The sequence below is a fragment of the Aplidium turbinatum genome, chromosome 11, assembly GCF_918807975.1.
Source record: "Aplidium turbinatum chromosome 11, kaAplTurb1.1, whole genome shotgun sequence".
In the NCBI taxonomy this organism is placed as follows: Eukaryota; Metazoa; Chordata; class Ascidiacea; order Aplousobranchia; family Polyclinidae; genus Aplidium; species Aplidium turbinatum.
Window position 1 is genome coordinate 13415 of NC_137482.1, and position 27229 is coordinate 40643.

At 38.3% G+C, this 27229-nt stretch overlaps 2 protein-coding genes across 3 annotated transcripts in view; both read left to right on the forward strand.

Annotated features, from left to right (window-relative positions):
* Positions 1-866: 866 nt before the first annotated feature.
* Positions 867-15964, forward strand: LOC145779387 (small ubiquitin-related modifier 2-A-like). Its single transcript, XM_082590967.1, has 5 exons — positions 867-982; positions 2061-2111; positions 5756-5833; positions 9232-9303; positions 15093-15964. Exons 1-5 carry the CDS (start codon positions 950-952, stop codon positions 15156-15158), a joined length of 300 nt encoding a protein of 99 aa, XP_082447093.1. The 5' UTR covers positions 867-949; the 3' UTR covers positions 15159-15964.
* Positions 15965-21460: 5496 nt separating this feature from the next.
* LOC145779386 (venom phosphodiesterase 2-like) overlaps positions 21461-27229 on the forward strand; it is a 39653-nt gene continuing 33884 nt past the window's right edge. The window contains exons 1-4 of one of the 2 annotated variants that reach the window (XM_082590964.1): positions 21461-21577; positions 25492-25546; positions 25877-25990; positions 26440-26500. In XM_082590964.1, coding sequence (XP_082447090.1) covers positions 21563-21577; positions 25492-25546; positions 25877-25990; positions 26440-26500 — 245 coding nt within the window. In that variant the 5' untranslated portion in view covers positions 21461-21562. Of the gene's footprint in view, positions 21578-25491; positions 25547-25641; positions 25700-25876; positions 25991-26439; positions 26501-27229 lie in introns of those variants that run through there. The other variant, XM_082590965.1, reaches the window with a different exon arrangement.

Below are 27229 nucleotides of genomic sequence, written 5' to 3' on the forward strand. Positions count from 1 at the left end.
CAATTATTTCGGTGCAACCTATTTCGTCCCCTAAACACTTCTTACCCTGAAAAAATCGATAAAAAATACAACAGCCGAAGTCGCTGATCGGAGTTGCCGCAAACATTTAAAACTTTGTCTCAATATTTTCAGGGGACGAAATAAATTGCAGGCATCAAATTTCAATTTTGTCGGACAAACGTGTCCGTTGTCCAGTCTGACCAATATTACCTCGATGGACAAATTAAGTCTCACGGCTGACACACCTGTTTTAACATCGATTGACTTTTGTGGGTCATAGTGATGATTCGTTTTTGGAATTATTAAACTAAACCATATGTTTGTATGCTCTTAAGTATTTTAGTTATACATAGTAGTTAGTACCGTACTTCAGCATAAGGCCATTATTTTCCCGTTTTAACATCAAATTAAGAGTGTTTTTAAAGTTTTCGAAAACTTCCATGGAAAACTTCTGCTTTGAAAATTCCTGGAAATTTTGCAACCCTATTTAAAAATTTACCTTCTGAATGCAGCTGAACGTTTATGAATCATCATTCAACAAATAATGCAATGTTATTTAATCATTGAAATATTAAAAAAAAAAATTGTGCAGAGTGCAAGATGCAATTTATGGGGGGCAATTGCTCTTCCAAGCTCCTTTTGGCTATATACCTGCTTTATCCTATAGCGCTGATGGAAGCCATAAAATACCCTAACCATAAAACAGGCCTTGAAATATAATAACTACATGATCATAAATACAATTTAAAAGGGTTGAAAAGTTAGATTGATTTATGCATACAAATCTTAGTTGGTTTTTTATAAGCCTACATGTTAAATGTTGTATATATTGTTGCTGAGCTATGCCTGTTTATGGTTGAAAAAAATTACCTCTCTACCTAAGTTGTGTATTTTCAGTTTGTGATAGTAAAAAGATTTTTTGAAAAAGTTTTGCACCAAAATCTTGACAATGGGAGATGAACCTAATCAGAAGCAAACTCAGGTATTTTCTGAAGATTAAATGTTGTAAAACTTGTCAAAATTATATAGGCAGTGGCTATTTGACCGGCTCCGGTCTTTAATCTAAAACACTATTTGATCGGTCATGACATATTTTTTCTTTCACATTCTCTTTTAAAGCAAAAGACAAAAGGAGAAAAAAGTGCCAATATAACTTCTAAATTCAACAGTTTTATTCAACTGAATCAGCGGCAAGTATAATATTTTTTGGGCTGGTATCCCTAAGGGTATGAGTTCGATACTACCCGGAAGCGTTTTATTTTAAACTAAATTGCCTGCTAAAAAACACTGCCTAAAAGTAAAATGAACTGAACATTGATGAAACCATTTTCTTTAAAGAAGTATAGTAACTTTTTACAGCCACCAAACTAACTTGTTGAGAGCAAAAATGTAATGCGTCGTTCGGCAAACACGATCACATCCTTTTATGACGAACGGAAACTTACCCAGAGAAATTCTCAAATTCCAGCAAATTACAAAAACTCTAGCTTTATTACTCACATTTGAAAAGACATAAAAAATTGGGTTGTAGGCTACTCAAATTAAAAATTGACCACAAAATGCAAATAGCCTAACGATTGAGTCACTTCAGGTCAAAATTTAGTTTAAAAAAAAAAACGTTTCCGGGTGGTATCAAACTCATTCCCTTGGAAACACTAACCCGAGAAGCATCGTACGCGCCACTGATTCAGTTGAATAAAACTGTTGAATTTAGAAGTTATATTGGCACTTTTTTTTTCCTCTCTCATCTTTTCCTTTGAAAGAAAAGGTGAAAGAAAAAATACGTCATGACCGATCAAATAGTGTTTTAGATTAAAAAACCGGAGCCGGTCAAATAGCCACTGCCAATTATTTAATCTTGCTGTTCGTCACCATCTGTATTATATAATACTGTACCGTACTTTATGTTTAGATCTTTCAAAACTGTCAAAGAGTTATTGGTTTTTCAAGTATTGGTAGCAAGTCTTTGTTACACAACTACTTTGTGAAGTGCTTATATTTACTGTGGTCTTGACTTAATCTGGTTTTGTGTAGAAATTAGTTTGTTAGTTTGGTTACAGGATGTAAAGTCAGAGGGAAATGATCATATCAATCTTCGTGTCACAGGCCAGGTATGTTTCAATTTTTTGCCATTTACTGAAAAATAACCCATTTTTCCAATTCAAGTTTAGGTGAACTTTAGAGTTATGTGCGAGTTTTCAACTGTACAGTTTACATCCATTATGTTTTGTTCAGTAATATAGTACTGTTTGCAAGGAAATTTGAAATTCATTCTTCCACAGAGGATATGTACCAGGGTTGCAAGAGCCTATAAATTTTTTCAGCCAAAAAAGTGCAAAAACAAGCCAAAATTTTTTGCAAGTACTGGTAGTCCTAAAAAGATTCAAAGCATTTGTATAGGTATTTTACAAACACTTAAAACACTACACAACATCTGGGCGAAACCCTCCAGTGCGAGACCAAGTGAGCGATGGACCATGTTGGCGACGGTAGCGAACGCTTAACCGTTCGGGACGGTGGTGACCTATGTAATTTATCTAATTGCTTTGCGTCGTCACTGTTTACCATGAAGCTTTTATTGTGGACGTTCAGTAGAAGAGGACACAGCTTGTAATGTTGTACTAACCGCATGCAAATCAGTAGCTATTACTGCAGTAGCCTAAATGATTTTATTTTAAGTGCCCACGTTAAAATTATGACTTATGCCTACTGAACGTCAACTAATATTTTTTAATCCTAATGTTCTCGATGCTGCGTAGGCGCCTCAGCAGTTTACGGAACACATTGTGACTAGAGATGTAAAAAACGTTTTTTTTGTTTTAAAAAAAACAAGCTTGTTTTTTTTTTATCGTTTTTTTTTTTTTTTATTCGTTTTTTTTTTTTACGTATTTTGACATTAAATGTCACAATATGTAGCAATTAAGGTAATCTCATTGCAATAACAACAGATTATTCATCTGAGGACTCTGATCTTGCATAACTACTTCGTAGCAGACAAATAGACTCTTCCTATAGTACATCAGATTTTTGTTAGTTTCATTAAATTTGTTCTTGTTCCCAAATAAAATAAGTTTTCATGTTTAATGTTTGTTTTGTATCTTTCTCCTGCATTGCGGGAATATGGGTAAAACTTTATACTTGTCAGGAAAAGCATTATGAAGCATTTATTCACTAGACTGTGAACACTGAGCATTGCTGAAAAACTCCACGGTTTTGGCAATAGCTTGAAGCATTAGTAAATTACCACAAACAAGGTAATGTGTGTTCTGAATACTGCCATCCAGTGGCATAGCCAAGGGGGGGCTTTAGGGGTTTCAACCCCCCTTTGGCACACGTGTGACGTCACGATATTGAGAATGATGCTTTTAGTTTCTTTATGTCACTAAAACAAAGTTTGCCTAGATTTAAACGAAACTGCATTAAAAGAGCGAGTTTTGCCAATACCAAACATTTAAATATCAGAAGAAAGTTCATAGAGACTTAGCTTTATTTCCAAAAAATGCCGAAGAAAACATGATCTTATCCTTTTGCTATGCCACCGGACAGCACTATTTTACAGGAATATTCATACCCACATTTTTGTTGAAAATGCTCTCAGAATGCACCAAATTCAAAGTAAAATTTTCTGGGGGAGGCCCCTCAGACCCCCCACCGGTGGGTGTAGTCTTAGGCGAACACGCCGACGGGCTTTGCCTGCCGGCCGTCAAAAACCCCCCTTTCAAAATTCCTGGCTACACCACTGCAGTGCCATCTTGTTTTTGCCAAATTTTTGTCAACCCATTAAGTGTGTACAAGAATAAAAAGTAGGCTACCGGTATACTAACACCGTAGGCTACCTTCCATAAAGGGCACTTTTATAAAAGAAAAAAGAAATTAACTCATCCACCACGGCCTACTAGAACACGGCCAAATATGTTGCTATTTGAGGAAATTTCTAAGAGTCTGAATTGTTATAATCATAGCTATGACAAACCTGTCATTTTCCCATTTCCAAAAGTAAGTAAAATAAGCAATATTTGTATCTAGACATATTATTGGCTTGTTTTACCGGAGATTAGATATGTATGTTAAGCATAAGTTATGCAATAATAATCTCATCATACAGTCGTTAGGTTTTTTGTATAGCAGGATCTTTTGCCAATAGCCACATTTTAGTTGCAAAATTAAACTTGGTGGAAAACAAAACGAACTAAAATTTAAATTAAGACATCAAATGAACCGCTTAAAACATAGAATTCACAAAAAATCCTTGATATTTTAAATGAAACATGCAATTGCACCAAAAGCGACACACTAAACGATACTACCTCCAGGATGCAGTTGGAAAATCTTACATATTTTACATTGTTATTGCATAAGTTGTGCTTAACATACATACCTAATCTCCGGTTAAACAAGCCAAACATATGTCTAGGTACAAATATTGCTTATTTTACTTACTTTTGGAAATGGGAAGATAACAGATTTGTCATAGCTATGATTGTAACAATTCAGACTCTTAGAAATTTCCTCAAATAGCAACATATTTGGCCGTGTTCTAGTAGGCCGTGCATCCACATTATGTCATGTATCAAATTGCATTAATTCAATGTTTGTCAGGTCTACTGCCACAACACATGCCTGAGAATGAAGAAGAAAGTGCAACATTGTAGGGCTATGCAGAAAAACATATGCTGCTGCTAAGCACAAACACTTAGGAATTTCAGCACACCAATAAAACCATTTGTACTAGTTTAATGTTTGTCAAGAGCACTATAATGAAACTAAGCTGCAAATTGTAAAAAGTTTGCAACTTTTCCAGAAAAATATGAAAAAAAAAACAAAAAAACGCGTGTTTTTTTGGCTCAAGTTTTTTTTTGCATTTACAACTCTAATTGTGCAGTCATTACATTTTAAGAATTGAAGTCACACGGAATGAGAACTTTGCAGTGGTTGCCGTCTTGCCGAATGATTCTGCTGCCTGTCGCTTATCATATACCGAAAAATGTCACCATCAGCATCGGTATTGTGACTTACGAATTTTCGATAACGGTTAGGGAGAGTTTATAACTGACATCAACCACTTTTTGCCATTTCTCAGGAGGTCTTCGTTTGTCTTTTTTCTGAGAGGGTTTGTCTTAAGCTTCACGATAAACTGTGACTCCGCAAAGCAACTAGATAAATTATATAGGTCACCGACCACCGTCCCGAATGGCTAAGCTTTTGCTACCGTCGCCCGGGCTCACCCAGATGTTGTGTATCGCACTTAAAATGACAAATGCTTAGAAAAACATGTTTTTTTCATATTTGTGGGTTTTATTTGTCATCTGCGGCTCGGTTTCAGAGAAGCAATGATCAGTAAACTCACCCAACCGTAAAACTTTTCTTAACTAACATTTGCATCTAAGCTATTTCATTGTAAGTGTGATTATGTGGGCCTTTTTTTGTTATAAGTTTGTTTTTTTGTCGCTGTAGCCTACACAAATGATATTGATATAGCCTACACAACATACAGAAAAATTAGGCACAGTGAGTATTTGATTCTTGGGGACGTTTTTTAAAACTAGGTTAAATTAAAAGTTGTTTTCTTTGGTTTAGAGACAAAAGTTTATTGATTTATGGAATATGAGGTTGTGAAAATTTTGTAATCCTGTTGTGTTTAGTGTAACACATATACTGTACCTTCATACTTTCTTACGGTGAGAGGCTGGTCATTCACATGAAGTGATTTCAGTGACAAACATGTTTAAAAAATGTTTTTTATAATATGTTTCAGGATGGATCCGTGGTTCAGTTCAAAATCAAGCGTCGAACACCTCTTCGTAAACTCATGCAGGCTTACTGTGACAGACAGGTGAGCATACTCTAATTTAAACGGGTCTGCTACTATTCGGTGAGTTTCCTATTCGGTGAGAGCCTTTTTCGGTGAGTTTCCTATTCCGTAATTTTTTGATATTTTTTTTGAAAATTATCAGGTACCGTAGCCTAATTATCATTGCCGCTTTTACATCGTTTTAACGTTGAAATAAGACCCTAACCCTTAAACGCAGTAGCGTAGCCAGGAATTTTGAAAGGAGGGGTTTTGATAGTATGACAACGGCGACAGCCAGCGGTGGGGGGCCTCCTCCAAAAAATATTGAAAAATTACTTTGAATTTGGTGCATTCTGAGAGCATTTTCAACAAAAATGTGGGTATAAATATTCCTGTAAAATGGTGCTGTCCGGTGGCATAGCAAAAGGATAAGATGATGTTTTCTTAGGCATTTTTCGGTAATAGAGCTAAGTTGCTATGTTTTCTTGTTGCTAATTCCTGACTGAGATATTTGAATGTTTGGTATTGGCAAGACTCGCTCTTTTAATGCAGTTTTGTTTAAAATTAGGCAAACTTTGTTTTAGAGACATAAAGACTGAAAGCATTATTTGCAATATCGTGACGTCACACGCGTGCCAAAGGGGGTTGCAACCCCCAAAACCCCCCTTGGCTACGCCACTGCTTAAACGGCAATAATAATTAGGCTACGGTTAAAAACAAATTCAAAAAATCACCGAATAGGAAAAAGGCTTGTTTTTCCTGAAAAAGGCTCTCACCGAATCAGACTCACCGAAACGAGCCATTCCGAATTTAAACTCATACAGGCTTACTGTGACAGACAGGTGAGCACACCTTAATTTAAACTCATGCAGGCTTACTGTGACAGACAGGTGAGCACACTCTAATTTAAACTCATACAGGCTTACTGTGACAAACAGGTGAGCACACTCTAATTTAAACTCATACAGGCTTACTGTGACAGACAGGTGAGTACACTCCTTTGTAAGCTCATACAGGCTTACTGTGACAGACAGGTGAGCACACACCCCTTTGTAAGCTCATACAGGATTACTATGACAGACAAGTGAGCACACTCTTCTTTGTAAACTAGTAAACTCATACAGGATTAGACTGTGACAGACAGGTGAACACAGCGCGACAAAGGGGCAATTGACAGACAGTTGAGTGTCACTATTGTTACACGTAAAGAGACTTTGGAAAGATTAATGACGTAGTTTATTGGGATATTAAAGGTTAAACAACCATATAAATGGTTGGATAGTTTTCTTGTGAGATGATAAATGAAATCTTTAAACTGACAAATCGTTCACCACTTCCAGCACGCAAAGAATCTAATTTTGAACGGCAAACGTCTTCGTCGATTTCAAAATAAATACACACTACTACTTGCAACAGCTACTTTACAATTGGCAATAAATTCCACTTTTACAATTTATTCAATATTGTCTAGAACTCAACAATCGTCTTCAACATACTTTTTCTTACAACTTATCCTCATAATGCACAACTCTCATCATAGGCGCCGGGTTTTGAAAATTGCGGGGGGGGGCAAACTTTCTAGCCGACCGATTGCTTACATTCAAAGTGCTGATGTTTGCTTGTCAGCGTTGATGTTTGTTTGCGTCTATCTGCCGTATATCGCCAAGCTTGATAATTAGGCTCAGGCCTCGAAATTCACGGCGGACATGTCCGCGCGAAGTACGAAGTACCATCTGAATCGGTCATATTTGTCCGCCGAAAAATAACACAAGAACTAGCGATACAAATCGTCATTGCATAGCACGAACAATTGTTGCGATAATATATTTTCCAGCGCATTCTAGCGCGCATCTAGAAAATGTGAATACTGTATCGTATCCCTTAGCTTCCATTCGAGGAGGAAAACTTTTGATTTTTACGTTGCTTCAACGATTGATGACATTGAATCAGCGTAACAAAGGTGAATTTCTCGCTAAGAATCGATAGGAGTACAGGTACTTCTACACTAATCACGCGTAATTTAGTTCAAGTTTTACGTCACAATGTCTGGCTTTGATCTCCGAGTAATAATGATACGGCAAGGTTGCTTACTAAATTAGATTATACGAGTAGGCTATTACAGCAAGATGCAACAAAATTTGTTAAGTTTTGGTATTACAATAAGAAAGAAAAGACCCAAGGAAAATTCACTTTCGCTTACATGACACGCAAAAATAAACTTAAAGAAAAAAGCCTGTGAAACTTTGCACAGCAGAAAATAATAGCGTTGGTGTAGAACTTTTCCGACTCCTGCCCAAGTGCCCAGAGCATTGTGACGTAATAAGCCACACGACCTCGTTCGGTGGAAGTTAATCAGTTATGTGACGTATTGACCTACCAGCTACATGGCGCTTTGACTCTTCAAGCGCAAGTCGTTGGTCTGATGAAAGCCTTTCAGAGTGACTTTACTGATTTTTTAAAAAGCCTTCTAAAACTGTGCGAAGAATTATTATCAAGATAAAGTGATTAAGCATGACGATCGACGGCTAAAACTGGTGTGTCCGCCGTGAGACTTGATTTGTCCGCCGAGATAGCTGCTCAGACCGGACACGTTTGTCCGCCGTCCACAAAAACGAATTTCGAGGCCTGTAGGCTATTTTGATTTATATGCTAGTCGCTGTGAACTTTAGGTCTTAATACGCGTAGATACTAAACTGAGCAAACAGCAAACTGCACCTCGTTATTGACACTCCCAAGAAAAAACAAAGCGGAAGAAATCAAGAAAAACGTTTTTCAATCATTGTTACTATGCTTCAACGGCACCATGCTGGCGTTTATCAGCTACCGTACTTCTGTTTCTTTTGTTATCTTAGGAGCAGCGCTCTTGTTGCAACAAGTAGATCTTTTGACTGAGATCGATCCGCAATGAAGGTCAAACTAACGCAAATCTGAACTTGGAAACATTTGATTTAGTATTTTTTTAAATAATTTGCGGGGGGGCAGCCACTCCGAGCTAAATTCACGGGGGGGGCTCCGCCCCCCCGGAGTCGGCGCCTATGACTCTCATAATAATTATACTCAAATCACGCTGCTATTTATAACAGTTTGCTTGGACCAGAAGCTTTAAGAGACTAGGGTATATTACATCACAAGAGCTCATTCTTCTGGTCAACAAGTCGAAAGATGTTTTGAGAATTGCTCGTAATGCAGAATCTTCTGGTAGTAAATTTTACAATAAAAGATTTTGTAATTAAAGGGGACTATAGGTCAGTAATCGATGAAATACCACAACAGAGTTATATATATACATAATAAATGCTTCATCTTTTCTAGGACAATATGCATTTGCCGCTGGGTGGATACGTATAATCGTATATTGATTGTGACAGTGAGATTTCTCATTTGTGAGCTCATACGTGCTTACTGTGAAAAGTTGCTGACAAATGTTCGGACGGTTTCAGGGTCAGAGTCTGAGCATGATTCGGTTCCGATTCGATGGACAAGCCATCAACGAGAATGACACTCCTGACAAAGTAAGTTAAACAAGATATTCTGTTTCTTCGTCAATGTGAGTAACACTTTGAACTGCACTCCAAATTAGTGATCAAAATTGCATCAATTTACATGCGGATTACAATGATGTGAATTTCTAAATGTGGCTGTACCATAAAACGTTTTTGGTTATCTGCAACTCCAACTGCATAACGAACGATATATGACCAGCTATTATACGTAACAGAATGAATATAAACCAACAATCAAGCAGTAGGCTTGGCTCCGTTATTTTGATTTCTTGGTATTTCAGATTAAAAATATTTTTTTGTACCGTATTGGGCTACAAGTTTTGGAATTCACGTCTCTTCAACTGCCAAAATTAAAAAGTTCTGAAAAACAAGAATTTCATTTCTGCCCTTTTTTTTTATTGACTGAATGATCATATAGATCAGGGTGGTCCAAGACTGCGAACATGAAGGACCCACATTAGGGTCTGAGAAAAACTTCATGGGCGCATAGTGAGAAATGATAACGCGTTGTTGAAAGTAGAAACGTTTTTAAATGAAAACTTAACTAGGTTGCGATTTTGAACTTCTTTTCTATAGATTTCGATCTGTGTTAGCTACATTCTTACTGTTCCCAGGCTATGAACATTAACAAATCTTGTTGCTGACAAAATACAGTTGCAATGAAAGGACTGAGTTTGCTGTTCTGATCGACCTAATGTTTTGCTGCACGTCTATCTCTGCTTGCGACTCAAAAAGTGATTTTCAGCTAGTAAAAAAGATACGATACATAACACGTCAACAAATTAGCAAACCAAAACAATTTATTGTTTTTTGCTTTTGCATATAGTGTCGATCTCTGGTTTAAATTCAGTGGTCGACAGACGTAAGCAGGCATCCAGGGTTTCATCAGCCATTCTGTTACGTGTGTCGCTTTTTAATCGCTTCATAATGGAGAAAGTGCTTTCACATATGTATGTGCTACCAAACATGGAGCATATCTTCAGTGCGAAGTCGTTTAATCGTGGAAACTGTTCGTTGCTTGAAAGCCTCCAAAAGGCGTCGTAACGCTCATTCTTACGTGAAAGAAGAAAAGGGTCTGAGTCTGACTGCAATTCACATAGTTCTTGCTGAACGTAAAATGGTTGGGACTCTATAACTATTTCCATTGGATTGTTGAAAAGCTCCATTTGTGCTTTCAGCAAATCAAAGTCAGCAAATCTGTCGTTATAAACTCATCGATGATGTCACCAATTTTGTTAGAAAATGCAGAAAAATTGATATATACTTTTTCTTTCACCAAGTACTTCACTGCATGCAGGAAAATGGGTAGCATCCTTTGCAAAGAAGCCTTAAATAGCACAAGTTTCTTGCGCTTCAATGTATCCAACCAATTGAGAAGTATTTTGTTTCCTACCTTGCAGTTTCATGTTTAGGATATGAAGTGATTACTAATGTCTGTCAAGAACTCTAACAAACCAATGAACTTGTCATAACTCAACTGAATCTGGTATGTCTCGGTCGTTCCTTCTATCTCATTCTGGAGAAAATTGAGTACTTCTTTTGGCAAAGAAAAGAAATGTTTCAATCTTTTGCCTGCACTGAACCATCGAATTTCTGATAATAGTGGAACATGTTCATATTCTGCATGCGCATCTTTTAAGAACTGGATGAATTTTCTATGTTTCTGGGCAGGGCTGCGAATTTTGCCTTTTTTGGTGACGAGGTCACTCGACACGCGCCATCACTATTCGACAAACGCCGTACCTTACGAAAAAAAAAACGAAAATAAAAAGGAAAAAAAAAACTGAGAGAGAACTAAACATCGTCAGGTCGAGGAACAATCGGGGGGGGGGCATCACGTGATGCAATCATAAGAGTGCTGACTTATGTAAACTTTCTTGCGCCAGGTACTTCAAAGCAAGGTCTAAAAGCGACGCTTCACACGAGAAACTCCCAAGGTGTCAGCGCCGCCATTTTGAACACTGCGGGCGAATGCCTTGATCGAAGTTCCAACGCCTGGCATCAAACATTTCGCAACACACGCTTTGTGCTATTCGACACAACGGGTTTCTTTTATAGATGAAATAACCTAGGCTACGTTGAGTTGTCAACGTCTATGCCAGTTTGTATTTCGCCGTTTGAGCTAATTAACAATATTGCTCTGGTAAAATGACTTGTTGGATACTTGCTATGAAAGTTTTTCACATGTAGAAAACAGCCTAGTTTCCGACCAGACGTGCAGAAATACAGATGAAAAAAGCCGCTATTTTTATGGAAAGGAACATTTTGAACACCGCGGAAAAATGCTTTGATCGAAGTTCTAACGCCTGGCATCAAATATTTCGCCCCACACGTTTCGCGCTATTCGACACAACGGGTTTCTAACTTTCTTCGAAGTAGGCTACTTTTACTTGTCAACGTCTATGCAAGTTTGTATTTATGTCTGACTTATCCACTTGTTGTTCCAAGAATGGAGAATTTTTTGCAATGTGAATAAAGAATAGTAGACAGATAAACACGGTTGCAACTCGACTTCCTTCCACTAAAAGGGTTTCTGTGATTACGTAATGGGCGATTTTGCACTTGCATTCACAAAAGCACACAACCTAGCTAGCAAAACCCGTCGTTTTTACATTGATTCAACGTCTACAGACGTGAAGTCGCAACGCAAAAATAACGAATTTTGATGCCTGCGTATCAATGCCCAAGAAGAAATTTACGTTTGTTTGACATTAATTCGACATCTAGAGACGTTGAATTGAATTATCATAAAATAACGTTAATTGTTCAACCAGGTACTGGTAACAAATTAATAGCTCACTGCGAGATGATTGCCTCGATTTACGTTTACACTAACATAATTTCGGCACAATTGGGATACTGCGAGCAAACACGAGTCTGTTTGATAAAGAACTAGCTGTCAGAATCGGAATTATCAGATGCTGTATCGGAGGATGAGGTTGTCACTAGAATACTTGAAGACGCAAAACTGCCCGTTCATGAACGCGCGATGCCATATGATCGGAAGCATTACTTTACTGCCCAAGAACCATTTATCGAATTTCGTACTACTTTTTAACTTGACCCCGTAGCTTTTCTAATTCCAGTTTGTTTCCGTCATAAAATTGTTTACAAATTTTGCAAAATACCACACTAACTTTTCCTTCTGTTTGATAATCTATAGCAGGTAAATTCCACTTTTTAAGTGTATCTTCTTTCACTATAATCTATATTCGCAACGACATCGGTAAACAATAAGCATTCGATGAAAAAATAACTTTTGCGTAACAATAAGCCGGTATTTATAAGGTTGCAAACTTTTTACAGTTCATAAGAGCATTGTCAGCGCATAAAATAGCTTGCGTGATGCTCTGGGCTACCGCCGTGTGACACGCGATGAAGAAACGCATAAAATTTTGTTTGATTAAACATTAAAGCATTCCGCAATTGCCGCCGTATTCCAAGGTTTCTTGATTTGGCGACGGCAATGTTTTTGCCGTCGTAGATACAATCTAATTTCGAGGGCAATTTGTATACATGTCCGGTAGGTACATAACTTAGTGCTTGATACTCCTTTGCAATCACTCAACCAGCGTGCGATTAAAAGCTTAAGTAAGTGACTCTGATACCACACAACTTGTGCGGTAACTCGCGGCCAAACGCTTATAATCTGACTCTTGTGACGACATATTACTATTCGACAAACAAACGCAGAATTTTTGGTCGTTCGACAAGAAAAAAAAAATCGCAGCCCTGTTTCTGGGCTTTGTTTCCCCCTTTGATGATGTTGACTATAACACTAAGCATCACTCATCTGCAAAACTTTGGCACATATTGCTTCTTGGTGAATGATGCAATGCAATGTTGGGCAGTTCACTCCATGATCTTTTAGAATGCCCACTAGTCCTCTCTTTCGTCCTGTCATTGCCCTGGCACCATCTGTTACAACTAGGGTTGTAAAAATACTGTATTTTTGGTTGTGCGTAAAATACAAATGTCAAATACAAAGGCTTCAGATAGTAATAACTATATTTGATTTAATTTGCTCTGCTTTGCTTTTTTGCTTAGTATTGATAGTTTTCATTGTTTTAATGTAAAATACATGTATTTTTCGTATTTTTTCTGTATTTTTCGAAACTCATGAGTACAGTGACTATGCCAATAAAAGCAGTCAATATTTTGGTCCATTTCACCTTTATTTCTCATAAGTCATACATTAAATCATTACACATTATCGCCTTTCACATCGTCATCGTCATCAACCGTCATCTCAACCCCTAAGCTCTCCACCCCCTCCGCCAAAGCTACTCTCTGGTTCACTCGGTCCTCCGAGAATGGCTCCATTTTTCTCCACTCAGAATATCGTAGGTTGAAGACTATAAGGCCATTGCAAGTAAGGTATTAAGTACAATCACTAAACGTTGATAAAAAAGAATATACAGGGCTCTAAAATCCGCAGTTGGAATGGTTGGATTGTGTAAAAGTCCTCATTTGTATACGTTGTTATGTAGGCCTACCATTCCGCGACCCTCAGAAGCATCCTCGCGATCCTCGTTTGGGTCGCGACAATGAGTTTGGGAACCACTGACCTACAAGGACCAAGAACTTCGCGTAGCGAGCGGATGCTCCCTGCCATTACGCTGTTGCCAGAGCATGACGCGAGCTTTTAATAAGTTTTAATTTAATACGAAAAATACATGTATTTTTCCGTCGATGTATTTTTCTTGTATTTTACACATGTGTATTTTACACAAAATGTATTTTTACAACCCTAGTTACAACACATGCACATTTTTCAAATCCTCCATAAGCATCAACGACAGACGCAAGGCTGTTATATATGTCGATACCTTTTGTAGTTCCATGAAGTGGAGATATTTTGAGTAGTTCTTCAAATACAGTAAAGTTTTTATCAATAGTGCGAATGAAAACCAAAAGCTGGGAAACGTCACTGATGTCAGTATTTTCATCGAAAGCTAAAGAGAAGTACTTGCATTGTTGAACAATGTCTTTCAATTGCACAGTCACGTTTTCACTCAATTCTGCCACTCTTCTTGCAACGGTTTGATGAGATAAAGAAACGTTTTCACATTTGAAGGAGAACACAAAATGCTAATTTCTTATCAAAAGTTCAAACATTTAAGCAAACCTAGAAATTTATTTGCTGAAAATGCACATTTTGTTGTGAAATGACGAAAAGCTTTAGCAGTTTTGTTGATTTTGGACTTTCGAACTAACCCTACAGCTGCCAACATGTTAGAAAAAATCAGTGAACCGAGTTGTCCCGGTATTCCACTGTCCATGCACCATTACACCAACTTATCAACATTCTCATTCAACCCACAAGTTCATAAGTTCCTCGGTATTTCTTTTGTCCATAAGCTTCACACCACACAGTGCCCTCAGCCCCTCACCATCGCTCTCTACGTTTTTAAATTGCCAATTCGTTTTCACATAAGCACCGAAACGTTCACTTGCTTTGAGAAATGTTTCGAGCAGAACACAATATCACGTGCATGAGTCACATGACTGCAATCAGCTGGGTTAAATCTTGCCTTCTGATTGGTTAATAAACCTCATTGCTGCAGCGACCTGCAGATTACAAATACGGGCACTGCAGGGTAACATTGTAGCTACACTCCATAGCCTTCGCAAATTGCTGGATTGTAAATTTGGCGCTCATTGATGCAGTTGAGCCAATGACGTCATCTCCGGGTGAAAGAGATTCGGACAAAGGCTTGAACTTAAAACCTTGAGTCGTGTTCACTTGTAGCCTACAGTCACTGAATAGCATGTAATGAGATAAATTGTTTCCTCAGCTGGACATGGAAGATGAAGACACAATTGATGTCTTCACACAACAAACTGGAGGGAGAAGATCCTGAGGAAGCCGCGAAACGTGAAGGATTTTCTTGTTGAATGTAAAAACAAACCCACAAAGTGACTTATTTTAAGACATCGACGCCAAACTAACGCGAGATTTTGCATCTGCTGAAAACTCGTTTGAAAACAATGTCGTGACGTCAAAGTCTTGCTTTGCGGAGCCACGCATTGTCATGTGCATCAAAATCGACTCGTCATTTGACGAGTGTGATGTTGCCCCTGTACGACTTTGTGCTAACTTTCCATGAAGCTGTAGCTGATCCATGGGGCACTTTGTCACATGACTTCAAAAATAAAATTTCTCAGTTTTTGCAAAATTTTCTTATGGTTCCCACGCAAACTTGTTTCCAGTCAATGGCGGATGCGAGGGAAAGGAATTTGTTCAAACGCCTTTTACAAGCTGAGGATCAGTTCTTTATTATCATATCCATTCCATATCGGACATTATTTCGACTGATGTCAGGCGCCCTATCCTAATTTTTTTCCAGATCCGTTGCTTCAATTAAAAGTAATTCTAGATAGTCCTCGAGGTGGCGCCCATGAGTAAGTGGATTTTCTATTAACCCAACCCCCATTTGTTAACACCAGGATTGAACTTCATGAGTTCATTTTGTATGAAAGTAATCTTCATCAAATAAAAAATAAGACAAGTTTTTAAAATCTCGTCGTTGCTTAGTGATGATGTCACAGAGCTTCAAATCTCAGCTCACGCGTTTCAATTCTACGTTGCTGTTTTTATTTGTTCAGTCTTTCAAGTTGAAAATAAATTTTGTCCCCTGTCTGCCCGAACTTGCATCTTTCCACGAGATGGCTCGTCTGTTCATTGTTACAGCAGTGCAAAGGTTAATCATCAGATTCAGTGACTCGCAGTTTGAAATTCTCATGTTTTTGAAAGGTAACAAACGTGTTTTCTATAACGACGTTGAAATGGCAGTGTAAACGAACCATATCATTCGTTTTCAAGGTTATTTTAACATCGTAGAGTGCTTCCTGTGTCAGTATAGGGGAAAGTGGTGTAACGTGGACCAGTGTGTAATTTGGACCAGTCCCCTAACTCAAAAAATAAAAATCGTTTTGTCAGTATTTTTGAACAGCTTGAAAGAAAAAATAATAATAGCCCGGATGTGAAAAACTCAGCTCATTAGGTTTAGAAACGTGGACGGGAGATTGGAATTTGTGGTTTTGGGTATGCTGATGTTATTTTGGGGAGTTGATTGCTAAGCGCTGAGACGTTATTGGCATGACGTTTGAGTCTGATATGATGTTGGTATTATCTTTAACCTATAAGGAGATGTTGTGCTCAATTACAAGACTTGTAACCAAGTGTGGAAGTCATAGTTGGTAATTTTTAACAGTGCATGACAGTGTGTAATTTGGACCAGTCATCTCACCTATGCAGCATCGCGTCAGTTCAAAATTCCCAAAGCTGTAGTGTTAAAACATGTCCATAACAGGCTACCAATAAATATGCTACACAAGTGTCAAAAACCATTGGTCGACAACTTGATCTTCCCGAAAATATTGAAGATCAACTGGTCAAACATGTTTTGAAAATGGAGTGAAGATTTTATGGTTTAGGGGCCATAGATTTAAGAAAGCTTGCCTATGACATTGCGTCTGCCAATAATATCAATACCCGCTTCAACAGTGAAAAGGGTCTGGCTGAAAAAGATTGGCTTAAGGGATTCTTGAACCGTCATCCAGAAATTTCATTTCGAAGACCTCAAGCAACTTCAGTTGAAATTACATACTCCAATGGTCCAAAATACACACCATATGTGTAATTTGGACCATTTTTGAACATTTTTTATTGCTTAATTATTCTGTATTTTTTTATTGTATGTGATTTATATTTTCTACACCGGTTTGCAAGTACCTAGACTGAATCTGGGTGAAAAATAATACACATTGACCGGAAGTTGGCTGAGTTGTGCTTATTTTTCTTTAAGGGGTTCAAAATACACACCTTTCCCCTAGTAGGCTATAAGGTAAAACAAAAGTAGCGGGTAGCGCTACTGCTTTAACCCAAGTCGCTTGTAGCGCGCTACTTCTAAAGTAGTGGATAATCACCTCTGCGTACTAGGCAGAAAGGCAGTTCTGTCGTGATTTGGCTGAACCTAATATCCGCCATTTTCAAGTTTTGTAGTTAAACGACTTTTTGTGTTTATAGCTGTAAAATTACCAAGGTAAAACACTCGAAGTTGACTTTTGTAAGGCTGGAACGGACAACCAAACAAAAATTTTAAGAATGAAATTTGAGCCAGGTTTTTGTTTATTAAAACATGACGTATATTTGGTTTTGCAGGATAACTAGTAACTTCATAAAAAAGGTATTAGATTTGTATGATAAAACCAAATATATACTCTCGATGTTGGCTTATTTAATGTTATGCTTTTGAATACCATAGTAAAGTCTAATATAATCTAAATGTTGGCTTTGACCACACTATGTTGGCTTGTTGAGCCTCTGGATTTCTCCCAGAACTGTGTATCATTTCGTCACTGTAATCTGTGGATAACTTTGCTGATATCACAGAAGCCTGCTAGGTTTGTTTGTTTGTTTGTTTTTCATATCTTTACCCTGCATTGCGGGAAAGCGGACTTGAGCGCTATGCATCGGTGTACGCCTTCCGACGTACACCTGACCCACGCTGCAGCCGACTGCAATGTCTGTTTCCGGTTGTCTACTCTACTTATGACTTAAATTTGGTACTACCCATTACTCGAAATCGATCACTGGGTAGAGGCAATTATCGTAAAGTTTCTTGCCCAGAGAAACAACAGCAAGTGCGGATGGCTGGATTCGAACATGCAGGCTCTCGACTGCGAGCCCAACGCGCTAACCACTCGGCCACAGCTGCCGGTTTAAAGGCTATCGCCGATTTAAAATCGGTTGCTGGTAACCTACTTGATTACCATGCCTTTATTTAAAGGCCTACTAAATGAAAATTTCAAACGGGAACTAAGCATTAAAATGCGTAAACTGAACATTCAAGAATACATGTCAAGAAAATTTACCGAAAAAAAAATGTTTTCAATGGCGCTGGCAAGGCCCAAAGTCCAATGTTTCATTTATTTTCATTTTTTTCAAACACTGCTCGAGAATACGTCACAAAAGACAGCAATAACAAAAGCCACGTTACCACATCTGATGTTTTGAGCAGACTGTCTGATGTTTTGATGCCTACATACATACACAGCCTAAAGTCAAATCGCCCGCAGTAACAATTAGGCTATTGCGAGATCAGCTGATTGCTAGTGACGCAGACTGTACAGTCGCACGCTTCGCTGCCTAACCCCAATCTCGTTTTGAGAGCTCTGACAAAAGCACGCGCGCAATGGTGGTCAGACCGCAATAGGGCAAAATTTTATTGAAAATCGTTTTATGGTAGCATGAGAACATATTGCCCTAATGCACTGTCCCACTTTGCCCTAATACAGCTGTCCCACTTTGCCCCAAAGTATAGCCTTTAGAAAATAACATCTCTGCTGAAACCTGTAAAGTTTTAGGTAAAAGTTGCTTTTGTTACCAACAAATACTGTCTCAATGTGATAAAAACAAAGCTACCAACAAATTCGCTTATGCTAACGAATGTGGTAGCTACTTTTCCATCTCTTTCTTATAACAAACCATGCCAAAACACATTTTACTTCCTCACGACACGCGTTATGCTCTGCCAGTCGCCATTTTTTCACAGCAAATACAGTTTATAGTTGCCTAACTAGTGCTTCTGGTTAGAGGGAGCCAAAGAACACAAAACGTGAGAAATCGCGATGTCCCGCTTTGCCTCGTCTTCCCCTATGTTACAGTAGGTTTTACACACCAATTATCTCGAAAACCATACTACATTGGGGCACAATTTTTTGTCAGGAGATGCATGAAGTCTTTAAACCGAAAAGAAACACTCCTCCGAAAACGTCTATTCAAGAATTGTATTTCTGTAAAAAATAGCCCACTGGCTGTCGAAATTGGGGTGCAACGCGATACACCACTAAACTTGTCACTACAATGCAAATTACTTGGGTAAAAACGGAAATTTCGTCCAGCTGGCAAGCACTAAGCAAAACAGCTTCCAATATTTCAAACGCACGTAGGCAGCTACTGTGACGTAATAATGACAAGCCATTCAAGCACCTGCCCAAGTTTGGCTTACACCTGTTCAAGTTTGGCTTACACCTGTTCAAGTAATTAAAGATTTAACGATGATGTAATGTTATGCTGCAGCTGCAATGTTTTACAGGTCTTGCAAACGATTGTGCAATCTCCTCATTTTTTAGAAATATTCCATTACGTAATACGCTAAGATTCAGTAGACCTGAACGGTTTTACATGACGTTTGATTTGGTGAACTATTGTCTGGAACAAATAGATCTTGGACGTTACTGTTTAATAGGTCCTTCAAAGATTCATTTTAAAGGTGTGAAAGAAAAGCTTGAAAGTTTGGCGACATCATCAGAGCAGGTTACTAAAACAGCCTTTGCCGTTGTTAATTATAACTGGAGTTAAGGTGACAAATACCAAAAACACATTTTCGAAGTAGGCTATTGCTTCATATAGACTCTTTATGGACAGACCATGACCAATGTTTATAGAAACTAAGTATTATTATTTCACATTTTTATGTGCTTGTTTTTGCAATGAAAGTGAAAAAACATGTTTTGTTTTTCAATGTTTGCTTGTGTATAATAGTTTTAGGTCCTTCAGGGGCAGGACCGATTATACACTCTTCAAAAAAGTTTGTAGGGCTATAAGCTTTAACCTCACAACAATAAATTCGATTGTCAAGATATTTACACAGTCAATACACATTGACCTTGGCCGTATTCTCTAAAAATTTTGTCTTATTTTGATATAAGCTGAAGAAATGAGAGCAAAAAAGAAAAAAATGTCTAATAGGTCCTGCATCTCCCCTACGGTACCGTACTACGAAAAAATAGTAAAATTTAGTTTTTTGCTTATAAATATTTTTCAAGTAGTCCTAGAATAAAAAGTGTTCTTAGAGCAGGTATGAACATGCTACTTCTTCAGCTTTTGATGTAACGTCCATCTTTTTATCTCCAGTGGTTTTCGAAATATGACAATTTTTATGAAAATGGCTACTGGTAACCATAGAAACGCCCAGCGCGACCGTGTGACGTCATTATTTTCAATTATTTTTTTCACGTTTGTGTTTGTAAAAGTCCACTACAACTTTTCAGAAAGTTAAGGAAAAATCCATGAACCTCACCATTTTTTGGCACAGCCTATAATGGACAGCTTTGTCTGACGCAAATAAATAATAACATAGTTTAAATATTTACAAATAGGCCTAATATTAACAGTGGAACGTTTTCGACTTAACTTAATCCCTCATCAGGAATCAAAAGAAATCATAGAAATCTTAAGTTAAGCCGAAAACGTTCGACTGTTAAAACTATTAGTAAATCGAATATTTAAACTATATTGTTATGATGCTCAACACTATTGTTGTGTCTTGCCTGTCTTTGGTACAAGAAAGAAACTCTCTCCCGATACTATATTAACCCAAAAATACTTTTTTAAAGTGACCGAAGTAATTCTTTTCTTTTGCATTTAAATTTTAAAAGAAGATTTTCTACTACAAAAGTGTTTGTAGCCTGCTGCATGTAAAACAAAGCGAACGTAAAGTGCAGAGACTCTGTTGGCCAGGTCACTGCAGCCAGTAACATTGCCATTTGCAATTGTAATACATATGGACTACGTTGTTAAGCTCAGTCGATATATATTTTGGGCAATTTCAATAAAATTGCGTACGTTATAGGGAAAATTTGTTGCTTTTACCCTCTAATTGTTGGTCCCGCACGGTTATGAATTAGATAACAATTTCTATTGTTTGGCAACTGACAACCACTTAACGCGTTAGTTAGGAGAAACCGCTTCGATGAGCTGCTCTCACTAAAATTGTCGTCTCGTCGATTTGACCGAAAAGAAAAACAGCTCCAGTTCCTGTTTCGCGTCTGTGGTAATCTACGTTGGAGCGCGCCACCATTCAGTTGCGTATCGCGTAGCACAGCTGCAGGTTTACGAGAGGAATACGCGATTTAGTTTCGGATGAAGCTTTAATGACGAAAAATGTAATGATTGATGATGATGATTGAAGCTTCTGCAAGAATGTAGTTTTACTTTAAAGGTGGCGTTGCATCACAGAGCTTACTTGTTAACTATAGTGACGTCACATTGGCAAATTGTGTAGGCTACGTTTGCCATCGCGAGTGCAATCGAAGTCAGCTTTGTTATGTACAATTTACATTTGCGCAAGTCATGGTTGAAGTTCGTTTTGTTTTGAAGCAGTTGCCTAGACCTAGAGCGCGCTGAGCTTGAAGCAGTTGAAGAGTAAATTGTTCTGGTGATCACTTCGGATTGAGTGGAACGAAACATTGTGATGTCATGGAACTTCTTAAGGTGAGTGCAGTTATAATGACATAATTTAGTGAGACTTACTTTCTCGTATGGTCACAATTAAAGCACAAATATTTCATGGTGGCTTTTGCAGATTTTGCCAACTTTTTGTGACTGTCTGAATAAAACTGTCTAAAAATGATATTTTAACGTCTTTTTACTGTTTTCCTCAGGTGACAAATTGAGTTTTAACATTACCAGGCTTTGAAACAAAACACAGTTTGATTCAGAAAATTTAAATTTTAAGCTGCTTGGTTACAGTCTGATGGAACGTTTTTAAACTCGTCTTTTCTCAGCTTTTACTGCTTTTCCAAGATAACAAAAAGTTTTTCATCACTACGAGCCGGCAAAAAATACAAAAATCTTTTCAGTAGGACAGTCGAAAATTTCAGTCGGACAGTCGCAGTAGCGAAATATGATGTCAGGCCGCACCTCCAGGTAGCCATGGTTACACTTGATAGATATCATACTTTGTCTGCGGAGGTTTTCGCAGCAAAAAGGAACCAAGCGATCAAGGACAAAACCGTAATTCGTTTGATCACTCGCGCCATTATTGACTAGGCGCTTTTACTGTTCTGTCACAATAACCAGAATTACAAAAATAAATTGATGGTTTGTTTTATTTCAAACTTTTTGTTGTGAGAATGCTTCAGTGATAAACATTGTTTTTTGATGTATGCAGATTTAGCCAGCTAATAAATGAAGCCTTTACTCGCAAAGTGACCTGGGAAAACAAAAAAATCAATCAGTGCTGCTTATTTGAACAATTGTTCACCACAGTCTTTCCCCCCATTGTGACGTAAGAGATCATGGCACTTCTTTTAAATGCCACAAACAAATTGGTTGGGTTGAATGGCAGTGTTTAAACAGTGTTCGGGTCAATGCGTCTGTGAGTCTGTGCTTTCTAACTTAAAACACATGACATCGAAACACGAGTTTCGATTGGCAACAATAGAACACAAGTTAGATTTGAAGAGGAATTTTCAAGACAAGGATTGTCAAAAGTCCCACTAAGTATCGTAACATGCGCAACTACTTGTCTGTAATTTTAATATTTGTGTGATATTTGCAATAAATCCAGCTGATCATAGATAGCCTATATGTTTGAGTGAGGAAGATACATGGTGATATTAAAGTATACCCATGTGCAATGTGCATGATGCGATTGTGAATCTTTGCCTATTGCAAAGTAAAAAATGAGGCTCTTGGCCTCTGGTTGGTTGGCCAGTGGCCACCCCTGATTCAATCAAACCTTTTAAAAACTGTAAATATTCATGGAACGTGATGGGGAGTTAACCTCACTAACCCACTTCCAAGCAAAGACACTGCTTGCGAACGAATGTTTATGTTTCAATATTTGTTACTAAAAATGTTGATGCAACGACCCAGATGTCAAAATCCGTCATTTTTACATTGATTCAACGTCTGCAGACGTTGAATCAATGTAAAAATGACGAATTTTGTTGTCTGGGGACCACCGCTTCTCTACAGACAAAACTCAGCAAAGTCTTATTGTAGCAACCAAGACTCAAGTTAACGTTTGACAAATTTTCCAAATTATTGTAAAACAGGATTGAGCAACTTGCTCAATGTTGTTCAAAACAAAAATAATTCAGAAACGAAACGCGCGAGCTAGATGACGAAAACGCTTAAAGTTGAATGGTCATTGTTTTGTGCAACCTCTTGAAAGTTTCCTAATTATATAAGTTTTTCGAAGTCAAATTTCTTATTAAAAAACTTTCTTCAAAATGATAACTTAAATCAAATACTCAGTTTCAAAATATCTGTTAACTATGGTAACGCTGGTCGCTAACACTTCAGAACTGCATAGCAATCATTCGCTATCTCCGCTTGCAGCAAATTGCGCATCAACATGGGTTACTTGACAAGGTTCCATGTGATTTTATAAGCCGTACTGCTTCCATGCTGGCTCAAGGCAGATTGGAAGAGGGTGATATGTCACCAGATGTAACTTCGGGATGGTAATAACTTCGGGATAGAAGTAACTGCAGAATAAAAGTAACTTTGGGATGAAAGTAACTTCGGGATCACAGTAGCTTCGGGATGAAAGTAACTTCGGGATGAAAATAACTGTGAGATGGAAGTAACTTCGGGATGAAAAAACGTTGAAATAAAAGTAATTTTGGGATGAAAGTAACTCTGGGATGAAAGTAACTTCGAGATGAAAGTAACCTTTGGATGAAAGTTACTGCTGGATGAAAGTAATTTCAGGATGACAGTAGCTTCGGGATGAAAGTAACTTCGGGATGAAAGTAACTTCGGGATGACAGTAACTTCGGGATGAAAGTAACTTCGGGAAGAAAGTAACTTCGAGATGAAAGTAACTTCGGGATGACAGTAACTTCGGGATGAAAGTAACTTCGGGATAAAAGTAACTGCGGGATGAATGTAACTGCGGGATAAAGTAACTTCGGGATGAATGTGATTTCGGGAGCAAATTAGCTTCCGGATGAAAGTAACTTCGAGATGAAAGTAACTTTCTTTAACTAACTTTAAGCTACTGACTTTAAAATCCTTATTTAAAATTCTGGTAGGTTTTTGCATCAGATCCACATTCACTGACGATGTAGATCGACTAGAACGGATTGTGGGAACGTTTATCTTCGGCCTGATAAAGTTTTGCAATAGATTGGGTTTCACTTTCTGCAGCACGTTCGTTAGTTACTTCACAAATGTAGATACAAACGACCTGTTTTAGGCTGATGCTGGGTGTTTGCTGTGGTAGTAGCTTTCGGAACGCAATTCCGTAGTTGGATTTGACAAATATTAATAATAATGTAATGATTTTATTTATTGTCGCTCCACAATACCTAAGGTCTTTTAGCGACAGCGTTCAGTTTTTATTCTATGTCAGGCTTACAATGTGATCACGTTATTACTCGACTTATTCTCACTGCGTTATGCAAAAAAGAGCAAAATCGGTACCGTTTTTAAAGTCTTCCGTTTGACCGGACCTGGAATCGATCTTAGATTTACGAGCACCAGAGTGGAAGGCGAAACTGCTCGGCCACTGAGCTGGTTGCTTTGATGAATTTTGTGGGAGTCAGTGTGACATTGTTTTATGCGGTACTTTTTTTTACTTGAGGCTGCTGTCTGTTGAGTTTATGTGTTGTTGGGCGATGTCATCTTAAAACTTGTGGAATCAGTTGATTATTGCATGAGGTGACGTACTTCTTCCATTTCGGCACGGTTGTTAATTTTTGGATTTTGTCTGCTTATAAAAATGGCCTCTTTGAAGCGTAATTGTAGGCTACCGCATTGTTCTCTCTGGCAATGATTGTAAATTCAAAGTCGGCGGGCACTGTTGTTGATAATTAAAGACAAAATTCTTATCAGAGCCAAGGTTTCAGGCGGGAAAGCTGCAATTGAAATAAATATAATGTTGAAATGTTGTTTGTGAATTATTCTATCCACTAAGTGCCGCTGAAAGGAAAGCGAGCTATTCTAATGCGTTGATCAAGTGCACACCCCGAGAGTCGAACCAGTTGTTTTAAGTAATAGGCTATGGAAGCGGACAATTCATACCACGATGTTCATCGTGATACAAAAGAAAATTATAATGTGAATTTAGTCGGCTGTAGCTACATTCATCCCTTGTCAAGCATGTGAAGACGGGTTGCAGCGTAAACTATTTGCAATATCAACTGCTGAAATCACAAATGACTGAATATAGTTTTTGTAACAATTGCTGGGATAGTCTGATGAATTTTATTTCGAAACAAGTTTCTTGTTGAAACAGCTATTGTTTCAAGTAAATGAAACTCGTTTGGAATGCTTTCTAGCAGAGCATGTTTCTACTAACCCCTGCTAGTGGTTAGCAGTTAAGTTCCCTCTCAATTAGATTGATGCCACGGGCAACATACCAAGTCGAGCTGATGCATCTTGTGTTGTTGCAGGTTGGGCTACTTGTGTCTCTGGTTGCTCTCAGCGCCACCTTCAATAAGTTTGAAAGTGAGTCTCCAAATAATCTACTACAGTCAACTTTATCGAGTTGAACAGTTATCGTTCTTCGGCTTCCCAAACGAGATTTCCCATAATTGGATTTCCTCAAAGTTTCTACAATACAAACGTCGTCAAGCTAACTTTGGGTTTTGAACACTGAAAGTAAGATTAAAAATAAACAAGTTTTTTTGCAATTTGGTGCAATTCCTCGAGTCGTGTGACGACCATGACAATCAGATTGTTCACGTCCACTTGATGTTGTCATAACAACTCGATGTCATAAACAGCTTCATGTTTTCGCCCTTTGAACGGAGGTTACTTTTGCAAACTGCTTTGCAGGAGAGAAGTATCTTTGCAAAGGAGAATGCGAAGTGATGCGGAGCGCTTGTAGTTGCATGGAGATCTGCATCTTTTCCAAGACTTGCTGTTCCGACTACGGGGAGAGCTGTCTCAGTACGTTGTAAAAGTTTCCTCAGTTTGAGGTTAATCCAGGGAGAATTACCCCTTGAATAACCTCAAGCAAGTTTGTAGGTGTTTTCTTTCTCACCATTTCTTCACGTCAATCCTTGTAACGTTGGTTTGAATTCTAGCCTTGTCATACCAATAACATATTCCATGTTTTCATGGAAAGCGATCTTGACGTAACAGGCTTGCCGAGATCAAGGAGGTCTCACTTACCATCCAATGGAAGTGTAAGTTTAGTGTTGAAACCGATTAGTTGCATTGGAGCATTGTAGCTATTCAGCCTCGCCGATGTAAACTCTCATGGTTTAAGTTTTAATTTGTTTTTGTTTGATAAGTTTGAAACGCTTTTAAATTGTACCAACAATGAAGTACACGCAATACACTTCTTTAGGTTCATTACCCTAAACTTTCGTACTTTTAATCGGTTGTTTTTTTAGACCATCAACCTTGGCACCAAGATGACTGCACGAACGCCTCAGCAATGACGTGTCCTGGAGGGTGGGTTTTGATTCATTGAACGACTTCGGCAGTGGCCGAGTGGTTAGCGCGTTGGGCTTGCAGTCGAGAGCCTTCATGTTCGACTCCAGCCACCCGCACTTGCTGTTGTTTCTCTGGGCAAGAAACTTTACGATAAATGCCTCTACCCAGTGATCGATTTCGAGTAATGGGTAGTACCAAATTAAAGTCATAAGTAGAGTAGACAACCGGAAACAGACATTGCAGTCGGCTGCAGCGTGGGTCAGGTGTACGTCGGAAGGCGTACACCGATGCATAGCGCTCAAGTCCGCTTTCCCGCAATGCAGGATAAAGATAATAAAACAAAAACAAATATAATACCGTGACATATACTCGTAGTAGGCTGCGTAGTCGAGTGGTGAGAGCTCTGGTTCGAAAGGGCGCGGTCAAAGGCTGCTCAAGAGCTCGTGGCTATGTCTTTGACAAGACATCGTTTGCGAAGTGGCGTTCCTTTGGCATCCCGTCGTTTGCGGAGTGGCGCGCCTTCGACTATACAGTAGCCCTTGATTTCTCTCTTGATTATGAACAGTAGGCTATGCTGCTCTATCAGTTCAGTACGCCATATAACCCTCAGCAGGGCCATAGGCATTTCTCTCTAGAGCAGCATACTGTTCATCATGAAGAGAGAAATGCCTACGACCCTCCTGAAGGCCATGGTCCGCTGAACTGATACTCGTAGTGTTAACGCACCTTTTATTTGTTTAATTGCTT